General features: G+C 46.7%; 2 protein-coding genes across 7 annotated transcripts in view; one reads left to right on the top strand and one right to left on the bottom strand.

Annotated features, from left to right (window-relative positions):
* LOC117649170 overlaps positions 1 to 15,804 on the bottom strand; it is an 88,804-nt gene that overhangs the window by 55,692 nt on the left and 17,308 nt on the right. For 4 of the 6 annotated variants that reach the window (XM_034391659.1, XM_034391660.1, XM_034391656.1 and 1 more), the window contains exons 1-4: positions 12,865 to 13,009; positions 12,120 to 12,338; positions 11,372 to 11,533; positions 10,525 to 10,655 (exon numbers count right to left, since the gene is read on the bottom strand). In XM_034391659.1, the coding sequence (XP_034247550.1) occupies positions 10,525 to 10,655; positions 11,372 to 11,533; positions 12,120 to 12,338; positions 12,865 to 12,943 (591 nt within the window). In that variant the 5' untranslated portion in view covers positions 12,944 to 13,009. Of the gene's footprint in view, positions 1 to 10,524; positions 10,656 to 11,371; positions 11,534 to 12,119; positions 12,339 to 12,864; positions 13,012 to 15,804 lie in introns of those variants that run through there. The other 2 variants (XR_004587964.1, XM_034391657.1) reach the window with 2 other exon arrangements.
* Positions 4,034 to 5,174, top strand: LOC117649172. The gene has a single exon (XM_034391663.1). The coding sequence runs from the start codon at positions 4,184 to 4,186 to the stop codon at positions 4,913 to 4,915; it is 732 nt and encodes a 243-aa protein (XP_034247554.1). The 5' UTR covers positions 4,034 to 4,183; the 3' UTR covers positions 4,916 to 5,174.

Consider the following 15,804-nt stretch of genomic DNA (forward strand, 5'->3'; position numbering starts at 1 on the left):
TGAACGCCAGAGGCAAGATTCTCAACCCAGACCATTGGATCAAAGGGGACCGACCGACTAAAAATTTTTATTCGCCCCATCGGTAGGTCTGGACGAGACATTTCCGAAACTATGCCACAATCGGGTCTCCGTCACCGGCAACATCCTCAAAACGATAAAAATAGGCCTAAATTCAACAAAATCTACTCAGTTTTCAAATAACAGGAAAAGTAGCGATATACATCGGCAACTTTGGCCCGTCCCGTACATTAAGAAACGTACGAATTTCGCCCATGTTTGACCCTGATGGGATTCAAACCTGAGTCTGGGATTAAAATAAATGTCGTTTTCGTCATCGGCACCCTTAAAAACATCAGAAACAATGCAAAAACTGGAATAAAAAGAATGTTCAAAATATACCCCACTGGGATTTGAACCCGGGTCCAAACTTCTCCGATTCGCTCGAAACTGGCATCATTGGTTTTTTCTCGTCGCCCCGATTCCAAAAATACCCCTACATGCCCTCCTAGCTGCATCCGTTGCCGAAATCCTCCTCGACCCCATGTAGACCATAATGCACCTGCAGCAGCGCCCCCGGGGCTCGGATCGGATTTGCTGCCACCGGGCGGTTCTTAGGGTCACCCAAGGAGGCTGCATACCAAATTTGGTCAAGATCGGATCACGGGAAGTCCTCGGACGCCCGTCCCTCCGTCATTTTTTTACAAAAAATAAACGGGACGGGCCAAAAAGGGGACCGACCGACTAAAAATTTTTGTTCGCCCGATCGGTAGGTCTGGTCGAAACCAGGGGTCGGAAACGGCCTAGGGAGCGCGTGAGCCCGTGCGCCCCACCGATGCCGACGCGCCGAGCGCGGCGGACCGCCCTGCACGGCGGTACTAAAATCGACAGAACTTTGTCAAAACTTCATCAAATCGATCAAACGAGGTCATTTTTGGATTCTACACAAAATTTCCTATCGATTACTAACAATGGTTTAGCGTTTCAAGTGTTTAAAACACGTTATTTTTCAATTATAAGTCAATTTTACCGGCAACCGACAGCCGACTTGATATTTCTCATTCGCTTAAAAAGTGATTTCTGTTTGTTTTAGGTCTATACATGCAGCGAGCCGATTGTTGGCCATAGTTTACTCTGTGGCGTGGTGTGTTTGGAATGTTGATACGACCTCTGGGGCGACCACAGTGATCCAAAACGTAACTTGGACATTTGGTACAAAATTGGTTTTTGCAACTTTGGAGGTTAAAAGCACAGCTTGTAAAATCACGTTTGTCATGTTCTATACGTCTAAGCCACCCAGAATTTTATTCTCTATCGCCCTGTGGTAAGCGTTTTGCGAAAGGAGATCACACTTCAGATATCTCGCAAAAGTTCCGAAACACTACGAAAACGCCGTAACAGTACAAGCAAACGGGGGAGCTTAATGTAAACAAACTATAGCTCGGATTGAAAATCTGACACCACCACGTTGTAGCGCGGACAATTTTACAAGCTAAAGTCTAAGCTCATCGCAATCAGACCATCGGTTTGAACGTAGCGAGCAAATCTCTTAACCCCTGTTCAGTGCGCCGCCACAGTAATTTCTCATACTGCCGCCGCCTGACCAAACCCGACGTTAAATCTGTCTTTTAGAATATATACTGCTGTTTTCGAACCGATGGTCCGATTGCGATGAGCTTAGACTATGGCTTGTAAAATTGTCCGCGCTACAACGTGGTGGTGTCAGATTTTCAATCCGAGCTATAGTTTGTTTACATTAAGCTCCCCCGTTTGCTTGTACTGTTACGGCGTTTTCGTAGTGTTTCGGAACTTTTGCGAGATATCTGAAGTGTGATCTCCTTTCGCAAAACGCTTACCACAGGGCGATAGAGAATAAAATTCTGGGTGGCTTAGGCGTATATAACATGACAAACGTGATTTTACAAGCTGTGCTTTTAACCTCCAAAGTTGCAAAAACCAATTTTGTACCAAATGTCCAAGTTACGTTTTGGATCACTGTGGTCGCCCCAGAGGTCGTATCAACATTCCAAACACACCACGCCACAGAGTAAACTATTGCCAACAATCGGCTCGCTGCATGTATGGACCTAAAACAAACAGAAATCACTTTTTAAGCGAATGAGAAATATCAAGTCGGCTGTCGGTTGCCGGTAAAATTGACTTATAATTGAAAAATAACGTGTTTTAAACACTTGAAACGCTAAACCATTGTTCGTAATCGATAGGAAATTTTGTGCAGAATCCAAAAATGACCTCGTTTGATCGATTTGATGAAGTTTTGACAAAGTTCTGTCGATTTTAGTACCGCCGTGCAGGGCGGTCCGCCGCGCGCGGCGCGTACCTCCGTGAAGATAGCCTCACCCATTTGAGCACAGTTTAAAAAACTACGCTCAAGAAACTGTGCTCGAACTGTGCTCTCAGAATATGCCACAGATTTCATTTGTGCTCGAACGAGTCGGTGGAAATCGAGTGCAACGTTTTGGGTGAGGCTCACGTAACGCTGCCCCCACCCAAGTAAGCACAACTGATAAGACTATGCTCAAAAAACTGTGCTATAATTGTGCTCTCAATTGCGCGTAGAGACAAGGGCTGTGCTCAGATAGAAAAAAAAATAGAAAATCAGAAAACACGGGTGAGGCTCACTTCACACTCGCCTCACCCATAAAGACAACACCCTCCAAAACAACGTTATCAAATCAGAAATTAATTGTGCTCTCCAAATTAACCCTCCAAAATAACTGTGCACAAATAGGGACGCCGCTGCATAAGACTGCAGGCCAGGGGATTTGCATTTTGTGTCCATGTTGTTGGCCGAACTTACCAAGCCGAGCACAAAAACTGGGACCACTACCAAAAAAAACTGTGCTCGAATTGTGCTCTCGAATGCACGTATCGAGAGCGTTTTTCCCCTGGGGAAAGCTTGGAAACGCCACAAATGCGAAAGTGGAGCTTCGACACCTCAAAAGGCGTGCACAGTTGGGGGGAAAATTACCAAGCAAGTAGGGCAACCAGTCCAATTTTAGGCTCTTCTGGTCCACGTCGGCCTTTCAAAAAGACGCAGGTTGTTAAATCCACTCAAGCTAGGCAGCATACTAAAGGCAAGAATTTGAAAAGTGCAATTCAATCAATTTAACTTTAACTATTCTTCGCTAATTGTCATTCTAGCGTAAAATTATTTTTTTTACTGGTTTTATGCAGATGCTACTGATTCATTCTGTGTTTTATGCTCAAAATCAAAGCCAGATGGCAGCGTAAACTGCGTAAAATGTTTAAAGCCAGTTCACGCAATTGACAGCTGTTCGGTTCCAGTTCCTGGGAGTCAGGACTCGACAAACCCGAAACGCTTGTGCACTTCTTGCAAAAAGAGTTGCCCAGGTAATATTATCTTTGTGGACGCAATTTTATTCGTTAAATGTTTTTATTTTGTTTCGGGATAATTACTTTGAAATATTTGTAGGTACCGATGAATATTGGTCGTTTGAAAACTGGAAGGGATATGGCAAGCCTGTGAAAAAAGGCAGTTACTACGGCAGTCCACAACCGGATTTAAAGCTGCGTGCAGACAACAATATGCAGTCAAAGCTTAAGCCGCTTCAAAATGGTGGCAACATGAGCCTACGAGCGCGAAAGTGTGGGAAGGTGACTGTGTCCCTAACCAACACATGTGGTTTTGACGAGGGGGCAAAAACTCGCGCAATCATGTGTACACGGCCCCCGAAATCACACCCGAATCATTGAGAATCACGCGAAATCATGCAATCCGAAATCAGCCAAAATCACTAAAATCGACCGAAATTAGGCAGAATCACACGAAACCAGGCCAAATCAGTCCGAAATCATTTCTTTCCGAACACAATCACACGCAATCACGCTCAACATCACCCTGGTGCGTCGCGAAATAAGGCAAAATCAGCCATGAAATCAATTAAAACCATGCGCAATCATTGCGTTTTCCGAACCCGAAACCCGAACACGAAAATCCCGAGTTTTTGCCCCCTCGGGTTTTGATTCCCTCGTACACGTGTTTGGCACTGCCTATTGTGATAGCCCAGCCTTTAGAGAATTGGCTACTGCAAGCGAGTCCCCAATTTTGAAGCTAGCTTCGCAAATTGTTACCAAAGGTGTAAACGATGCAGCATACCAAGCCAGGGCCCAATTGCTATACGAACATCTTCCTCACGGAACTATGTCAAAAAAGCTCGTGACACTTGATTGCGCCATGACGCCTGAGTTTTTAGCAGTAAAACTGAACGGACCAGTTTCCATGTTAGATGCAGAAACATGCTCTTCTCAGGTCTGTCCCCGTGATCGTTGTGGATCAAATCTGATTGTACTTACTGCCAACACGCAAACTCTTTTGAGGGATGGCATAGAACAACTTGAAAGGTGCATTCACGACAACATGGTATTTAGTACTTCCCAATGTATGCAGCCGTTCAAGGATGGATTGAACGACATCTGTGGTGACCCGGATTATGTTACAAACTTTCCACCGGACCCCACGTTCTCCAAATATGTACTGTGCTCTGGCGTTGTCGAGCACGTATACACAATGCAGCAGACCGTTCTTATTTCCATTCCTGGTGTTGGAAATGAAAGATGTGGGTATGAGTATGAGAGTCAGGGCAAAGGAACGGCTACCTTTGAAACAACATATAAGTGTCGTTTAAGTCAGATACCAATATCGCTTGACCTTTTGGGTACTACTTACACTCTCCGAGGAGCAATTGGATTCAATGCACCTTATGTAGCATCAAGGCGATACAACTTCAAGAAGGAGGGAGAGTTAGGTCATTATGTCACATTCTCTCGACGGATTGGAGGAAGTTGGCAGATATTTGATGATCTAAGAACGAAGCACGAAAATCTTAAAACCGACAAGGTCATTTCGGTTTGCATGCTACTCTACACGATGTAATCATTATTGACATATTTGTAACTAACAATTGTATTACAATTCATAAGCTTTTTTTCTTAAACGAGGTTTTTTATACATAAGTGTTCCATTCAATTATAGGTCATATAACCCATGTGCATTCAAATTAATAAACCCGAATTGAAGACCTAAGAGTGTAAGCATCATAACGAAGCATTGAATTAAGAACAATTTCAGTCGGTAAATAATTAAATAATAATCTTTAAAAAAATCAAAAAACACTGTATTTGTTAATCAAACTGAAAAACTTTCAGCCAATAAAAATATAGAAGATAAATCAACGTCCTATGTCCTTAAACCTGTCGAACATAAAACACAAAAAGTTATCAGACAGTCAAATCATGTGCCTTCAGATGATGAACGCCTTGCCACACGCTTTTCCGGAGATTTTCCAGCTTTCCCGAGGAGCAAGAGCACTTCTGAGGGGTGCATTCAAGAGCACAATTCGAGCACAGATTTTTTGCAGGGTTCCCGTTTTTTGTGCTCGAGGGGCGCTTGTTAGTGCGCAGGCCTCGCTACACGCTACTCCGGAGATTTTCCAGCTTTCCCGAGGAGCAAGAGCACTTCTGAGGGGAGCATTCGAGAGCACAATTCGAGCACAGATTTTTGGCAGGGTTCCCATTTTTTGTGCTCGAGGGGAACGTGTTAGTGCGCAGGCCTCGCTACACGCTTTTCCGGAGATTTTCCAGCTTTCCCGAGGAGCAAGAGCACTTCTGAGGGGAGCATTCGAGAGCACAATATGAGCACAGATGTTAGGCAGGGTTCCCATTTTTTGTGCTCGAGGGGCGCGTGTTAGTGCGCAGGCCTCGCTACACGCTTTTCCGGAGATTTTCCAGCTTTCCCGAGGAGCAAGAGCACTTCTGAGGGGTGCATTCGAGAGCACAATTCGAGCACAGATCTTTGGCAGGGTTCCCATTTATTGTGCTCGAGGGGCGCGCGTTAGTGCGCAGGCCTCGCTACACGCTTTTCCGGAGATTTTCCAGCTTTCCCGAGGAGCAAGAGCACTTCTGAGGGGAGCATTCGAGAGCACAATTCGAGCACAGATTTTTGGCAGGGTTCCCATTTTTTGTGCTCGAGGGGAACGTGTTAGTGCGCAGGCCTCGCTACACGCTTTTCCGGAGAATTTCCAGCTTTCCCGAGGAGTAAGAGCACTTCTGAGGGGAGCATTCGAGAGCACAATTCGAGCACAGATTTTTGGCAGGGTTCCCATTTTTTGTGCTCGAGGGGCACGTGTTAGTGCGCAGGCCTCCCTACACGCTTTTCCGGAGATTTTCCAGCTTTCCCGAGGAGCAAGAGCATTTCTGAGGGGTGCATTCGAGAGCACAATTCGAGCACAGATCTTTGGCAGGGTTCCCATTTTTTGTGCTCGAGGGGCGCGTGTTAGTGCGCAGGCCTCGCTACACGCTTTTCCGGAGATTTTCCAGCTTTCCCGAGGAGCAAGAGCACTTCGGAGGGGTTCATTCGAGAGCACAATTCGAGCACAGTTTTTTGGCAGTGGTCCTAATTTTTGTGCTCGGCTTGGTAATTTTCCCCCCAACTGTGCACGCCTTTTGAGGTGTCGAAGCTCCACTTTCGCATTTGTGGCGTTTCCAAGCTTTCCCCAGGGGGAAAAACGCTCTCGATACGTGCATTCGAGAGCACAATTCGAGCACAGTTTTTTGGTAGTGGTCCCAGTTTTTGTGCTCGGCTTGGTAAGTTCGGCCAACAACATGGACACAAAACGCAAATCCCCTGGCCTGCAGTCTTATGCAGCGGCGTCCCTATTTGTGCACAGTTATTTTGGAGGGTTAATTTGGAGAGCACAATTAATTTCTGATTTGATAACGTTGTTTTGGAGGGTGTTGTGTTTATGGGTGAGGCGAGTGTGAAGTGAGCCTCACCCGTGTTTTCTGATTTTCTATTTTTTTCTATCTGAGCACAGCCCTTGTCTCTACGCGCAATTGAGAGCACAATTATAGCACAGTTTTTTGAGCATAGTCTTATCAGTTGTGCTTACTTGGGTGAGGGCAGCGTTACGTGAGCCTCACCCAAAACGTTACACTTGATTTCCACCGACTCGTTCAAGCACAAATGAAATCTGTGGCATATTCTGAGAGCACAGTTCGAGCACAGTTTCTTGAGCGTAGTTTTTTAAACTGTGCTCAAATGGGTGAGGCCATCTTCACGGAGGTGCGGCGCGTCGGCAGCGGTGGGGCGCACGGGCTCACGCGCTCCCTAGGCCGTTTCCGACCCCGGCGAAACATTCCCGAAAGTGTGCCGCAATCGGGTCTCCGTCACCGGCAACGTCCTCAAAACGATTAAATAGGCCTAAATTCAACAAAATCTACTCAATCTTCAAAAAAGGGGACCGACCGACTGAAAATTTTTATTCGCCCTATCCGTAGGTCTGGTCAAGACATTTCCGAAACTATGCCGCAATCTGGTCCCCGTCACCGGCAACACCCTTAAAACGATATAAAAGTAGGCCTAATTTTAACAAAATCCACTCAATCTTCAAAAAAGGGGACCGACTGACTTAAAATTTTTATTCGCCCCATCGGTAGGTCTGGTCGAGACATTTCCGAAACTGTGCCGCAATCGGGTCCCCGTCACCGGCAACATCCTCAAAATGATTAAATAGGCCTAAATTCAACAAAATCCACTCAATCTTCAAAAAAGGGGACCGACCGACTGAAAATTTTTATTCGCCCCATCGGTAGGTCTGGTCGAGACATTTCCGAAACTGTGCCGCAATCGGGTCCCCGTCACCGGCAACATCCTCAAAACGATAAAATAGGCCTAAATTCAACAAAATCCACTCAATCTTCATAAAAGGGGACCGACCGACTGAAAATTTTTATTCGCCTCATCGGTAGGGCTGGTCGAGACATTTCCGAAACTATGCCGCAATCAGGCCCCGTCACCGGCAACGTCCTCAAAATCATCAATCAAGAACCAATATAGCCCCAATCCGACTGACTCACTCACTGACTCACTCACTCATAGAAATGTTTCGGGTCATGGGGTGGTCTTTGAGACTTGCGGTTTTGTCCATTTACCTCTATCCTTCTCAAAGCAGTCTTCAATATTTTCCGGACGTTGTATGCAGTCATTGACTGCCACAGTAGCTAATGCAATACAAGCTATCCGTTTGGGCAGTAAAAGAAGCTTAATTATATGGTCAAAAGTTGTTAGTAGACCTTTCAAAGAAGCAGTACATTTACTTCCTTGGAAAATTTGCCTTTGGTCACCTTCGACGTACTGAAAATACTTCGGCACGCGCCCCACACATGCGGGGGTCTGGGGGCGGAGCCCCCAGCGAGCAGCGCGAGTCAAGAACCTATATAGCCCCAATCCGACTGACTGACTGACTCATAGAAATGTTTAAGGTCAAGGCAGCGGCGTATTAGGCACCGGGTCAGAGGGTCAGCTGACCCCCCAGTTTTTGGAGCTGCCCCGAGCTAATCCCCTGTGAAGTAGGCAACATGCAATACATTGACCCCCCAAATTTTTTGACGTTCCTACGCGCCTGGCAAGGAGTGGTCGTAGAGACTTGCGGTTTTTTCCATTCGATTCCAAATTTTATGGGAAAATTGGGAAAAATCGCAGAAGTTCAAAATTCCTCACCGTTTCCGAGTAAACCTACTTAATCTTCAAAAAAGGGGACCAAATTCCTCACTGTTTCCGAGCAAACCCACTCAATCTTCGGAAAAGGGGACCGACCGACTAAAAATTTTTATTCGCCCTTTCGGTAGGTGTGGTCGAGACATTTCCAAAACTGTGCCGCAATCTGGTCCCCGTCACCGGCAACATCCTAAAAACGATATAAAAATAGGCCTTAATTTTAACAAAACCCACTCAATCTTCAAAAAAGGGGACCGACCGACTAAAAATTTTTATTCACCCCATCGGTAGGTCTGGTCGAGACATTTCCGAAACTATGCCACAATCGGGTCTCCGTCGCCGGCAACATCCTAAAAACGATATAAAAATAGGCCTAAATTCAAGAAAATCCACTCAATCTTCAAAAAAGGGGACCGACCGACTAAAAATTTTTATTCGCCCTATCGGTAGGTCTGGTCGAGACATTTCCGAAACTGTGCCGCAATCGGGTCCCCGTCGCCGGCAACATCCTCAAAACGATAAAATAGGCCTAAATTCAACAAAATCTTCTCAATCTTCAAAAAAGGGGACCGACCGACTGAAAATTTTTATTCGCCCCATCGGTAGGTCTGGTCGAGACATTTCTGAAACTGTGCCGATATCGGGTCCCCGTCACCGGCAACATCCACAAAACGATTAAATAGGCCTAAATTTAGGCCTAATTTTATCAAGAACCTATATAGCCCCAATCCGACTGACTGACTCACTGACTGACTCACTGACTCACTCACTCATAGAAATGTTTGGGGTCAAGGAGTGGTCGCAGAGACCTGTGTTTTTTTCCATTCACCTCTATCCTTGTCAAAGCAGTCTTCAATATTTTCCGGACCTTGTATGCACCCATTGACTGCCACAGTAGCCAATGCAATACAAGCTATCTATTTGGGCAGTAAAAGTAGCTTAATTTAATGGTCAAAAGCGGTTAAATAGACCTCAAAGAAGCAGTACATTTACTTCCTTAGAAAATTTGCCTTTGGTCACCACGGACTTACTGAAGATACTCCCCCACACATGCGGGGGTCTGGGGGCGGAGCCCCCACACTGTGGGAAAAAACTACAGTAAATCTTGTAGTGATAAGTACAGCTGTCACTGTAGTTCAGATTACAGGATTCACTGTACTTTTTTACGGGATCTACTGTACTTTGTACGGGATTTACTGTACCACAGAAGTGGAGTACGGAATATCCTGTACCAGGTACAGTAAATACTGTAGCCAGGCACAGTAAATCCTGTGTTCTGAACTACAGGAAATGCCGGCAAAAAAATTAACGGGATTAACTGTTGTTTTTTGGCACAGTGCAGCGAGCAGCGCGAGTTGTCTGTGTATGATTTAACAACCCAGAGAGACTGATCGGCCAAATCTGCATTTCACTCCTTGCCCTAAGGTCAACTTGTCAATGTTTGACATATTTTGTCAAAAACCCTATTATGTAGTTTCCCGTTTCTCAAATACTAATTGTGATGTTATGCACCTTTTCCACCTTTCGGCGCGTGCCCTGAGGCCTCCGAAACAAAACTCTGCCGCGGGTTTGACGCCAGGGACCCCCGTCGCTGAATGGCGGCACCAACAAGCTGTACAGGGCAGACTGTCCCAAGTTACCCCCGTTGACGGTATTCTGGCATTGGAACATCTTTGAAGTCCATCATGATTAAAATGTTGGTAGCAGAAAGAAGGCAGTAAATTAATTTTCGCTGGTTGGCAACAATTTTCTGGGCGTCTGCGCCCTTTCGAAAATCGCCAACCTGAAAACACGATTAGTCGCGCATAAAAACTGCCCCTACTGACCGACGTTCAAATCAGTTGCATCTCTTCTGGGAAGCAAGCGTATTCTTGGGTAAGCTGTGCAGACGCGAAAAGGAGGTCTGCTATTGGTCGGGTCCGGCTCGGCTTCAGAAATTTTGTTCCAAGTTCCTTCCCTCTGCAATTTAGAACCGTTGGATGACTCACCGCCCGGAACTGCGCCCCTAGCTCGGTCACGTTAGCGTTGATATTTGTCTTTGCGAAGCCTGCCATGAACCGTTCGGCGGGTAGGCGTTGGGGTTCGGTGGTGGGGTTCTCGAAGTAGAAGCAGTGGGCCGCTGCAAAACGAGAAAGCGAGCACAAGTCGACTTGTTGGTTCTTCGCAGCGGGGGGAAAAAATAAGGTCACGGGTCAGTTATGTGACATTTTTTTAACGGGCTGCTGAAAATCCATATACGAGAATCGGTTTCAATGCCGGTATGGGTTTGCCATCAACCTTCCTCTGTAACCTGAAGCAGCGTGGATGTCTGAGCGACGTGCACAACATGACCTATCGGGCAGCAAAGAAAGACCTTAAAATTCAGAGGCAAAATCAAAGAGCGAAAAAAAAGAAGGAATAAAGGGATATATTTTATTTAAATCGGGATATGGAACGAAGGGAAACGAAGGTGTTAGGGCCTAAGGACAAAAGGGGGGGGGGGCAGTGTGTGGCAAGGTTACCATGTAACATTCGCTGTCACGGTGTACTGCCAGGGGTACGATGTGGCACTTCGACCGATTCTTTCGGTGCGCCGCCACACTTTAAGATCCAGCTTTCAAGTAGAGATTACTCACCAACCAATGGAGATACATCAAAAATCTCAGAGGGAATTTAAAGATGAAGTGTGTTGGGAGCGTTTGAATGACAGGTTTGTAAGCAAAAACTGTGCCATGGTGCCCCACCCACCTTCCCTTACTTTTGATCTCCTTCCTCCGCTTCAAGATTCATTGGAGTACCCTATTGAACTGATTATCGATTTTTTTTTCGCGTTTCGTCCTATTGTTCTATGTTTACCGGACACGAAGAACTTAGGCGAGACGAGGGAGCCGCCACAGATTTGCCTCATGTTCTGCTCCTTGTCGTACACCGTCACGTGCCATGGGAAGTCCGCGGCGGAAGTTACAACTTCTCCATCACGCACCAGCGCCGTCAGCTTCCCCGTTGGACGACCGCAAACTAGAAAGAAGAAGAAATTTCGTATCATCTTATCCTGAGGAATCTTAGGGAAACTGAGGGGAATAGGGGCCTTCCCTTAGATAATGCCGCGAGAGCGGTGGGAGGCGCGTTCAAAGGGTGATTCAAACCGAGAGAAACAGTAGCGAGTCCTGACGTCCTATTTTTAAGATGAGACATTTTTAACGCAAAAAAGCCGCACTGAGAACAAAGATTAGGAAGTGCATGTAGAAATATATTCCGCTTACTGTCGCATTCATCCCAAATGATCAAAATGAGTGAAATTCGCCTGCGTTTAAGATAAGATTCTCTTGGGAGGAACGCCCGGATAAGATCTATTGAATAGGACCCCTCACTATTTAAACCTTACGAAGTATTTTGAGCATACATATAACAAACTAAAATACTTTGTTATACGAAGAAATAGTTCGTAAATTACGAAGTATTTTCTCTGTAAGCTTATGTATGCTCAAAATATTTGTTATACAAACTACTTTTCTTTGTAAGGCCCAAAATAGTTTGTAAGGTTTTCTCAGTGCTAGAATTAAGGATATTTAAGGATACAAGCAAGTTTGCGAAAGGCACTAACTTGGCGCGCAGCGAAACGGCAGGACGCTCCACTCGCCATCCGAGCCACAGTGAGACTCGAAGCCGGCGGGAGGCTGGAAGTCGAACACCAGCTGGTGTAAGTCCTTGCACTTGAAGTTGGCCACCGTTCCTGGAGCGGAGGGCTGCTCCGTGCAGTTGACGCGCTCGGAGCCCCGGACGCACTCCACCCGCACCGTGAGAGACCGCAGTGGCGGGCACACTGGAACAGAATGAAAAGCACTACCGTGACTGCTTTACGGAGCGGAAATTCAGTTCCTGGAGGACAGGCCAAGAAATTGGGCATTTTTTGCGCCTTGAAGGTAGTCAAACCAAACAAAAAAGGTAACTTAACGTTAGTCACAAAATTACTAACGTATCTTACGAGCAATGTACACACTAAATGCTTATGGACGTTAAGTCCATAACTAAAGCCGTATTTGTGCATGAAGTTATGTACATAAATTAGGTACAATGTTTTACATACTTCAGCACAATATGGAAATATTGTTATTAATTTATGTACAAATTTGTACATAAGTTCTGTATGCACAAAAACGGTCATAGCTATGGACAATAAAGTACATAAAACATTTAGTGTGTAATCTTTAAACCCTTTCGCTCAGCTAAATAAGTCACCCCACGCCATCCATGGTTCTTTGAGACTGCACCACAAGATCAAGATTTATCTTGAGGGTCGAAAAAATTGATTGCAGTGATTTGTAGCAAGCAGTGCGAGGCTTTCCCACCTGCCTCAGCAGCGATGCTGACGACGCGACCAAGTGCCCAGATGGCGGTGAGGATGTTTTGTAATGCGACGAAAACCATGTTGGAAACGCGCACTCAGGTCTTCGCCTCTCAACTGTGACCGCAGTGTAGGCGCCACCCGCCAGACCCGAAACTGTTTCACCTCCTCAGCCCACCTGTGGCGTTGCCTGGCAACACGGGCAAACACACGCCCTCTCATTGACAGCCGAAACAGGGAAAACGCCGAGTGGGTCGGACCGGATGTTTAATTGGCTGGGTTTTGATTGTAGGCCTACGTGCGTGTGTGTGCGTGCCGGCAGAACGGCTGGGCCGATCTGCGCCCTTGATCTCGTACGGTCGCCAGGAACAACTGTAGGTGCCACCCCGTTGTGGTGGTCAGTCTCACCTCTCAGCTAGGGGCGAATCACTAGTGTACTCGCGGGTACACATTGGACCGTACTCGGTGTACTCACAAGATTAAAAAGAGCATAATTTGCTCATTTTTTTAAACGATTTGGTGTGTCGTCTTAACAGCTAAATAAAACCAAACACCTTTAAATGTGCGAAGTTTATGATTATTAGAGGGTGTGCTCACCCGCACTCATGTACATGTACACCAGAACGCTGAGTTATTCACCCCTCGCCTCCCAGGCGACGAATGCTTGCAATTGCGGCGTTGAAAACCATCAAATCGTTATTAAGCACGATGAGCCATAATATAACTAGGAACACAGCAAAAAAAAAAATCCGTAAGTACTTTTGCACGGAACATGTACACACAAATGTAGTGCGGAAAAAGTACGGAACGTCCGTACCTGTTCCATATGAACTCAGGTAAGTACTGAAAAACGAGGACAGAAGTTCCTTAGTTGGAAAGGTACGGAAGGTCCAGGCTAGGCTGATTGACTAGACATTTTCCGTACTTTTCCCTCGCATTGAATCGAAAAACATAAACAAACTACCACCGCCACAGGTCACTGCGGATAAGGACTCACAACTGGTAGTTCAAACCGACGCTGTGAGCAATCGAAAGCATCAAAAGCTTATCAATTGATTAAAATGCGTGGAATTCGTTAAAAGTGTGATAAATTGACTTCACACTGAGTCTGCTGCTCCCATTATCTGTTTTCAGTCATCTATCGTCGGCCTTGACTTGATACACCCTATGTCGTGTTCGTCCCACAGTGTCGCGTTGTTGCCACGGTGCCGCGATGTTACCAAAGTGTCTCGTCCATCCCACAATGTCGTCTTCGCCCCACAGTGTGACCGTTGTTACATTATGTCGTTTTCGTCCCCTAATGACTGCTGCAGTAACGCATTGTAACCACGGTGCCTCGTTCGCCCTTTTAGAGTAGGAGCCTTACACGGAAAAAAAGCTGTTGGTCGTCACGATCGGATGTACTCAGTTGTCGTTACAGTGATTGTGGGCATCGAACGGCTTGATTCAGACAACCAACTAGCGTATTTATCCTCTTACAAGTCACTTGGTCGGCCCGAGCCGATCGTCACAACCGACCGCTCTCCTCAAGGAAGTTCGGTTCTGAGAGTCGAGGTTTCACGGACCTGCCGCTTGGTGGCGGCGTCCCCGTTCGCCTATTAGTATTTCCGATTTATGTTACTCAAGTAAATAATTTTCGCAAATAATGTTGTCTGTTGCCTCGGTAAATATGTTCTCTAGCCGTCAGCTAAAAGTTCTGAACAAAATATTACACTGAAGTCGAGAAGAACGCATTTTCATGTTGCCTCTCGCTGGCGTCTACGTTCGGTCAATAGGTTAGGTTCAGGCATGATCCCCAACCACTTGTCTTCTGCTCAATCGGGCAGAGAGCGACGGTGCGGCGTCTTCGCCGTGCCGACTCATTCATTTTTGATTGTGATGCCAGTTTCGGATCACAGTGTAAGAAACACTACATTTGCGACAGTGTTGCCAGACGTACCACCTTGGTGATACATGTACCACTATTACGAGCCCCGTACCACCGTACCACCACCGAGCGATTCCGTACCACCTTTTCCGGGAAAACACCGGATTAGGTCCGCACGCAGGCAAATGGAACTTTTCGGGCGCCTGGGTCGGGTTGTCGTCCCCCAGAAGTCGAACAGGTAATCCTTTGCCTGCGTTCGTGACCTATTCCAAGGAAAGGGACTCTGGTCGGACAGGTCGGGCGCGGGAAACTGAAAGTGCAGTGCCACTTTTGGGCCCCGCCCGAGGCACGCGGGCAACAAAACGGGCCTGCTTGCTTGTACACCAGTTGGAGGAGCCGCCGCTGACTTCTTCAGAATTCTCAATTTGGCCAAATTCTAAATTCCCGATGTTTACGCCTAGCGTAAATTTTTAGCCCCCCCCCTTTCCGTACCACCATACGGCTCCAATGTACCACCTTTCCCCCACCCCTCGCGTACCACCGAAGAGCCCCGAAGTACCACCTTTTCCCCCTCCCCGTACCACCGAGCGCTGTTCGGCATCTGGCAACGCTGATTTGCGAGGACCACAGACCAAGTTGAAACAGAGTCTGCTGAGCGTTGCATAGAAATTCCCCACGAACGAGATATCGGCTGAAGTGTCAGATGAGTTGGTTCTCTCAACCAACTTTCTGGTCGTCTCGAAGAGGCACTAAAATCATACCTTCCCTGCAACTGATGGACGACGGTTCTAGGATACCTTATTCTTGGTTGTCACAATCAACACAGTCGTTCTGATGGCCAGCTTGCCTCAGCTCGGTGACATGGTTCTCACGATCAGAAATCCGGTAGTCCCCCAAGCTATCAAAAAAGATGGTCGTGGCGATCGAGATTCGGTCGCCACGACCACGGATTTTTTTCCGTGTAGGCGAGCGGACTGTATTTCTACCGTGTCGTGTTGGTCTTGTTGTGTCGGGTTCGTCCCACAGTGCCGCATTCGCCCCACTGAGTCGTGTCCTTCCCACAGTGTCGCGTTCGCC

This window comes from Thrips palmi, unplaced genomic scaffold (assembly GCF_012932325.1).
Source record: "Thrips palmi isolate BJ-2018 unplaced genomic scaffold, TpBJ-2018v1 HiC_scaffold_4, whole genome shotgun sequence".
Taxonomy (NCBI): domain Eukaryota; kingdom Metazoa; phylum Arthropoda; class Insecta; order Thysanoptera; family Thripidae; genus Thrips; species Thrips palmi.

Coding starts and splice junctions, on each gene's coding strand:
- LOC117649172 (XM_034391663.1), top strand. CDS start 4,184: ATGTCAAAAAAGCTCGTGACACTTGATTGCGCCATGACGCCTGAGTTT.